This window comes from Petaurus breviceps, unplaced genomic scaffold, assembly GCF_028583685.1.
Source record: "Petaurus breviceps papuanus isolate PSGF00001 unplaced genomic scaffold, PetGlider_PUasm1.0 80, whole genome shotgun sequence".
In the NCBI taxonomy this organism is placed as follows: domain Eukaryota; kingdom Metazoa; phylum Chordata; class Mammalia; order Diprotodontia; family Petauridae; genus Petaurus; species Petaurus breviceps.
Window position 1 is genome coordinate 10,629,931 of NW_027186540.1, and position 7,845 is coordinate 10,637,775.

Below are 7,845 nucleotides of genomic sequence, written 5' to 3' on the forward strand. Positions count from 1 at the left end.
GAGAGAGAGAGAGAGAGAGAGAGAGAGAGAGAGAGGGAGGGAGAGAGGAAGAATACAAAATGAACTTTTTTTCTTCAGCAGCAGAATGACTGGTTACCTACCCATCTTCACCCCCAACCCCAGGGTCATTTTAAATTAAATTTAAAAGTTCCAATTGCATCTCTAGCTACTTATAAAGAAGTTTGTTTAAATAAAATGTCAAATCACTGTCGAAAGCATAAACACAAGGAAATGTTTAGCCCCTTAGGAGGTAAAAGTGGTAGCAAAATAAAATTTTGGAATATAAAGCTTTTCAGATGTTCTACCAATTTCACAGGGGTATGAGTTCTTTAAAGGAGTGCACATATTAGCATTAATTAGATTTGTAATATATATATATATATATATATATATATATATATATATATATGTTGAGAATGGACAGCTAAAACTGATTTAAATTCCCTAAGCCTCACTGCAACCTCTAGCAGTTATACTGTCTCTCCTGATGACTCTTCCTTGTCTTCAGAAAGTCTTCCTTAAGGTGTATCCTATGATAGGATCATGAGGCTAAGTGGTGTTTATACATGACATGTAGGAAATGATCTCTATGATAGCTTTATTTTAATATGGTTTTAATGGCATTGGGTTGATTATTATGTAAAATTTTCTTCCAATTTTCTACAAATATTTTCCATGTCATGTTTTGAACTGGTCTGTTGTTATTGTTGGAGGGAATTAAGAGATTAGCAATTGGGTGACTGACTAGCTTTAAAAATAAAAATTCAGATTTATGTAGAACTTTTAGGCTTTTAAAACATTTCAAGTAACCATGTAAGGTAATGAATGTAAAAAATGCAGCACTAATTTGACAGATAAGCCAACTGAAGCTCAAGAAGAGACTTAACTAAGGATGTACATTTAGTGTCAGAGTCTAGATGTGACCTCAGGTCTCCTCATCACCATCAACTCCTACTCTAATACTTGCTGTGGCATGAAAATTACCCTAGATTATTAAAGTTTATGCTAATTTAATCAAGTCATACCCTGCTAGAAAGGCCTCAACTATAGTCTTAGTTACACTTACTTTTATTCAAGGGTTGATTTAGTTAAGTTTAGAGGGGATAACCATCAGTTGGTTAGCCACTAAGTAATGAATTCTTTGTCCATTGCAACCTGGGAAATAAGAGGCATGGAGAGGAATGTAATGACTCTCAGTTCTTTATGGACTTACTGTGGCTACATCAAAAAAGAGAGAGATGTTACAAATGATATCATTTTAGATGACACCGAGAAGTATTAACTATTGACACAATAAAAGTGAGATCTTCATCTAGTGGTCTGTGAATTTATATTAAAAGAAGACCTAAAGACATAAATAATGATGTTCTCATGATAAATGAAAACAAGAGGCAATGGGGAATTGCAGTTAAATGGAAGGATGTAGTATGGGTACTGTATGTGAGTGGGGAAAGAGAGGTTCTCAATAAAAGAAGAAATGAAACAAAATAGGGTAATTCAACTTTTATTAGATGTACAGTAAAAGACAAAATAAACCAGAGGGAAATAAATATGATGAAGACAGCTTTGAATTATTAAATACATTAAGTTTATTAAACATATGAATTGAACCTTTTAACTATATTAAACAATTTTACATAATATAAATATGTTGTCAGACATTCAATCTTTTATTCTGTTATTCTTCATCTATGGAAATGTTAATATTTGTTTGTTTTTGTTAAGTTCAGGATTATAAAAGCTAAAAATCATCTTAATTAATCAATAATTTACATTCTATCTAACCATCTTGAATAATTCTTTTCATGCTAAATTTTGCTGGACCAGCTTTCCTATAGTATTTTTGTTAATATTATGTGCTATTTCTTATAGAAATCTTATTTTATAATTGATCTTTTTCTCTTGCTGTAAATGTATCTTCATATATGAAATCATTTTAAGCCAACATAGGCATTAATGTTGAATATTGTATGACTGATTCAGTCATGGTAAATGAGTCATTAAGATGTAAATGGCTGAATCGGCCCTCTCATAGTTGGGTTTGGTGACATTCATAGATTGCTACCACCCAAGTGGTACCACAAACATAGTACTATGCTTCATAGAGATTCAAAAGAACAAGTCAAATTATGACATCAAAACTAGAATAGTAGTCTGCTATGAACCACAAATTCTATTAACTGAAGAAGCAGTATGTACAGATTAAGATTCCATTAACCACTACATTTACACACCAAATCCACTTTAGCTAAACAAACAAAACAGAATAAAACTAACCTTTTCAAATTGAAAATAGAAATGTATTCAAAAGTAAATTGATCACATGGCTCTAGTTTTCATAGGTTAAGTACAAAGGCGAAGGAGAGCAAGCTAAATTCAAAGGAAGAGACGTCTGCCTTTTCTGTCTGGAGAGATCTGTCACCTAAGTAGCATATGCATTGATAGGTGATATTCTTAATTTTGTGATGAACAAATAGTAACTGATGTTTTCTGAAATTCCATTTAGAATCAAAAAGAGTTTAGTATACCTCTACTAATAGCATGTCACTGTGACAACTTTATCACTCTTAAATTCCCATCTGTCCAACAATTAAAAGAATGAAGGATCAAAGTTTAAGTAGCAAAGAAAAATAGAGGAGTGATCCTTTCTCCTCATTGACAACAACTTATATATCCCCTTTCTCTTTATTTTTTTCACTGCCCCCAAAAAATCAATAGCAAGCTTGGCATTCTATCAAGCACTGAAATTTTATATTCCATGGTATAATAAAATCATATAACCTAATGATGACTAATTTTTTGTATGTGGAAAGGGCTCTTATGTTATCACTTTATGACATTTAACCAGTGTTGTTTTCTCCAAAGAGTGTAGTATGTCTGTGAAAGAATGAATGTAAGTGCCAACTAACCAAAACAATATGTGTATTCTATTACTCTTCACATTTGAAGTCTGACAGGATGAGATGGTACCTACCCAAACCACAATATCAGGTTTTCTGTCCAAAAGGATTTTGTTTATTTGAAGCAATATATGGGATTGTGCACGTTTATAAGCTCAAATTACTATAGCCACAGATGGTAGCCACTGAATGTATGCACATTTTACATAGATGCACATGTTTCCAATGATGCTAAACTTAATAATTTATGTATTTTTTTGATACAGCCCATGAGACTGAAAGGCAGCCAAACAGAGCCACATTTAGAAATGTTGCTGATGTAAACTAAATTAAGTTTAGTATAAAATTGGACAAACTTATTTATACTAGAAAAATAATAAACAAAAAAATGAATTTGGTTAGTTCAGATCAAATTCATGTCAGGTTGCAAAGGTAAAAGTCATTCTGAATTTACATATCCAGTGACATAGCAAAACAAAAGAAGAAGAAAATTTATCATTTCATATCATTGGATACTGTCACTTCTGGAAGGATATTAAACTATAAGATATAGAATTTATTTCACTATTAGTAAAATTCATTTCTCTTGAGATGCATGAAGAAAATTTCAATATAAATACAAAGAGAGATCACCATTGAACACCAACAACAAAAACTCTCTTGATTTAGCTCTAAACCTACCTTATCATGCTAAAATTATACCTGTTAGGTCATCTAATATAATATGTATCTGAACATTCTTTACAAATGATCATTCAATATAGACTTGAAGGGCTCTAGTATTAAAGAACCATTCTCTGAGAGGGCCCATTTAGAAGTAGACCCACCCCCTTACTTGGGTGGTCACCCCTCACTTTACCAAACTTAAATAAGCATCAAGATTAATGACTATATAGTTTAGTAACCATATAATAATAAAAGAAAGGAAATCATTATTTGCAACATAGAAATTATAAGAGCCACAGCCACAGTCTCTTTAACTCTAACTATTAGTAATGTTACTACCACTGCTGTTACTGTTACAACGATTACTAAAACAACAGGTAGCATTTATATAGAACTTTGTGGCAACTAGGTGGTGAAGTGCATAGAGTTCATGGCCTGGAGTCAAGAAAATTCATCTTTGTGAGTTTAAACCTGGCTTCAGACTGTTACTAGTTGTGTGACCCTGGGCAACTCACTTAACTCTGCTTCAGTTTCCTCATCTATAAAATGACCTGGAGGAGGAAATAGCTAACCACTGCAGTATTTTTGCCAAGAAAACCCCAAATGGGGAACAAAGAGTTGGACGCAACTAAAATGACTGAACAACAACATATGGCTCCTCAAGGTTTGCAAAATATATTACATATATGATCTCATTTTATCCTCATAACTCCCTTGGAAGATAGAAGCTATTATCATCCCCATCTTGCAGATGAAGTAACTTAGGCAGAGAGATGTCAAATGACTTGCCTAGGGTGCTACCTGCTATATGTCTGTGTCTTGGTTTAAACTCATATCTGCCTGACTCCAGGTGCAGGGATCTATCCACCACACTACCTAACAGCCTCATCATACAACTATCGTCTTAGCAATTCTAGAAACACAGCCTGACCATTTAACTCTTTGAAGATGGCAAAGGCTTTTCTCAAAAGTACCCTTTGCAGTGTTAAAATAAGATTTCATGTTGTTAAGATTGAAAAACAGTTCTCCTAGGGAAGAAGTACTCTTCTTCCTGTTTCTGTAGCTCACTCAGACTTTCAACCATGTCAAGTAGCTCCGAAATGACAGTGAAACCCTTTCTCTCTTCATAGATTCTTTAAACAATGATAGTTGAACCTAACTAAAACTGCACACAATTTTATTACCGTTTTTAAACATGGAACAGAGTCTATGATTTCTGTGGGAGAAGATGTTGAAACTGGTGCTGTACTTGCCTATCTGCCACCACTACCAGTTAATCCTCATTCTTGGACCAAACAAGTATAATTTTTATATAGGATACCCTTTTATATACTTATAAATGGCTTTCATTTCCCCCCTAAGTTTTTTTAACCTAAAGTATCTCCATTTCTTTCACTGATCTTTACGTGGCGTGCTTAAAACTTTCATTATCATGATTGTTATACCCTACTCTGTTTTCTCTACTCTAGCTTGACAATATCCTTCCTAACATGTGGTGCCCAGTAGCGACTAGAGTACTCAGGGGTGTGTGGAGCATTCAAGGAGGGCTAGCACCTCCGGTGTAAGGCCTTGCTGAGCACTCTTCTGGGCTGCTCATTCAACTTTGGGGTCCACCTGCCACCCAACTCTTACCTATGGCTCCAAGAAGTTCTACGTGTGCATGTACAGAAACCACACTCTGGCAAAACCATCTCTAAAGATGGGCTAAAAAGGTTGAGGACAATTGACAGGCTTCAAATTCAGCCATGAGTTAGGGAATGTCTATCCCCAGCATGTGAATATTTCCCTGGTGAAATGGGGGGGGGGGCAGGGTAGATGAGAACAATTTGTTCCAACAACCATGCAGAAAGCTGAAGCCAGCACTGTGGAGCTCTTAGAGCTTGGTCAGGCATCAAAGATGCCAAGGTCATCCACTGCATCTCTGCCCATAGCCAGTCATTTTAACTTTGTCATGCCACTGGACTTCCACAGCTCTAGAAGAGAGAATGAGGCTTATGACATTGTGCAACTATGACTCACTTAAATCCATGACATCACCCAGGATATGACTGGGCCTCTTTGAAAATGAAGAACAAAAAACAAGAGTACTCCAGATGGGATCTCAATAGGGTGCAGAACGCAGGAGCATGATTTCCCTTAGCCTGGACATTCTGATTCTATTACTGCAATCTAAGGTCACATTGATTATTTTCACTGCTAACTCATATTAAGTTCATAGTCACTAAAATTGTGTGGTCTTTTTAGTAAAAAAAATCTTGTTTATCCATGGGTCTTTCCCCATTCTGAATTTTTATGAAGGATTTTCTTTTTACATTCCAGGGTAGTTGTTTTTTTATTTCTGAAATAGAACAAACATTTCCATAATATAGTAGAATAAAAATTGGTGATTGTGCATGAAATTGTAAATATTTTATGTTTATATATTACAAAATATCACGTCATTAAATTCAGCACAACATTCTAGCTTGCTGAAATCTTTTGGTGTCTTATGTAATCTGGTATCTAGATATCTCTTCTACCTTCATGCCATCTGCAGACTTTAGAGGCTTTCCATCTACACTTTCACTTATGTCATTAATAAAAGTGATGAATATACATAATCAAAGACAGATAATGTTAAGCTCAAATAGAAAGAGAGCCACTAAACTGATAAGGATCTCTTAAGGCTAAATATTAACTTAGAAAAGAATATGTTTATACATCTTATTAATGTATCAATATATTAAAATCAGATAGAAACTACATTTAAATCTATTTAGGACCACATTCAGGAGTGTTATGGGTACATATGGCCTGTGGACTGCATGTGTGGCACCTTTGTGCTACAGATAGCTTTTTCCAAACTCTCTTAATCATAATGCCTTTCCTTTGTTATTTCCTCTTTTTCCTCCACAGAGCTTGTCTATGTATACTTGTACAGACATTAGATATGATATCTCAAGACCAAGGTCTTCCTTTGTATCTTCATAGCACAGAGCCTGGTACTCAATAAATGCTTATCAACTAACTGACAGACTGACCTGTGATGCTCTATTAGAGACTGCCTCCCAGGTTGGAATCTATCCACAATGATCATTTTTATGCATCAGATCATTCAACAAGTTTTAAATTCAACAAGACAAGTGAGGCCATGGAGGAGCTGTACGTGAAGCCGGGGAACAAGGATAAAGGCTGGAATGACCCTCCACAATTCTCTTATGGGTTGCAGACCCAGGCTAGCAGTCATAAAAAGACACCCCTCACTAAGAGGATTGCAGCTCCCCAGAATAGTTCTCCAAAAGTGGCTGCCTCAGAGCCTTTTACTGGGGCTCTTCCGGTGGGACCACCACTTCTCCTGACAAAGGCTCCAGGGCCCCTTCTTGGGGGAAGCTCTTCTCCTTCAAGGTTGGAACCTACCAGTTCCCCAGTCACTTGTGCAACAATGCTGGAAGATGTGCTGGGACCCTTGGAACAGGCTTTGGAGGACTGCCGGGCTCATACTCAGAAACAGGTCTTTGATGACATCAGCCAGCACCTAGCCTTGCTTCAGGGACAGTGGAAGAGTGAGAAGCTGTCAGTTCCTGTGAGGAAGAAGATGGCACTGCTGGTGCAAGAACTCAGGAACCACAACTGGGATGGAGCTGATGACATACATCGATCACTGATCACTGGTGGTGGATCATGTGACTGAGGATAGTCAGTGGGTGGTGGGAGTGAAAAGGTTAATTGGAGAAAGGAGGAGCCTGCCTTCAGGAGAAGCTGCTAAGGTGAAGCCTACTACTACAGAGGAGAATGAGGAGGTCTCAGGCCTCTCTACAACTCTGTGACTCCTGATTTTCTTCCTCCCCCATAAGTCCCTATCTCCCCCACTGTTCTAGACCTTGAACTATCTCTGAATTGATCTGGTGGGGTTTGGGGTCTAGGGACTTATGTTTGCTTGGCTTCCTTGACACCAGCAGGAGATAGGGAGTTGGAAGAAGAGAAGGGAGGTTTCTCTTTTTAGCAGAGAAGCTGCTCCAACTCTAACTGGGACTTTGGTCTGATTCTGGGGAGAGAAGACTGTACAAGCAGTTAATTGATTGCTTCTGACATATGCAATTAAATAATAACATCTTGTCTAGTGGTGAAAAATAAATTCAACAAGACATTTTAAAATGTCTTTTCATTTTATCTATATGGTTATCATGAGATACTTTGCTAAATGCAGTGGCAACATGATGAAGAAAATATAGTTCTGCACTCAGAATTGGGAAGAAATCCTACTTGCTCTATGTATGACCTTGAGTAAGTTCTTTAACCT

The 7,845-nt window shown here is 36.4% G+C and overlaps 1 protein-coding gene across 1 annotated transcript; it reads left to right on the plus strand.

The window, feature by feature from the left end:
- The first annotated feature begins 6,507 nt into the window (after nt 1–6,507).
- Nucleotides 6,508–7,637, plus strand: LOC138175944 (steroid receptor RNA activator 1-like). The gene is given in 2 exon segments (XM_069106580.1): nt 6,508–7,203; nt 7,205–7,637. Coding segments are annotated over 2 exon segments (675 nt in total). The 5' UTR covers nt 6,508–6,696; the 3' UTR covers nt 7,373–7,637.
- The last annotated feature ends 208 nt before the right edge of the window (nt 7,638–7,845 follow it).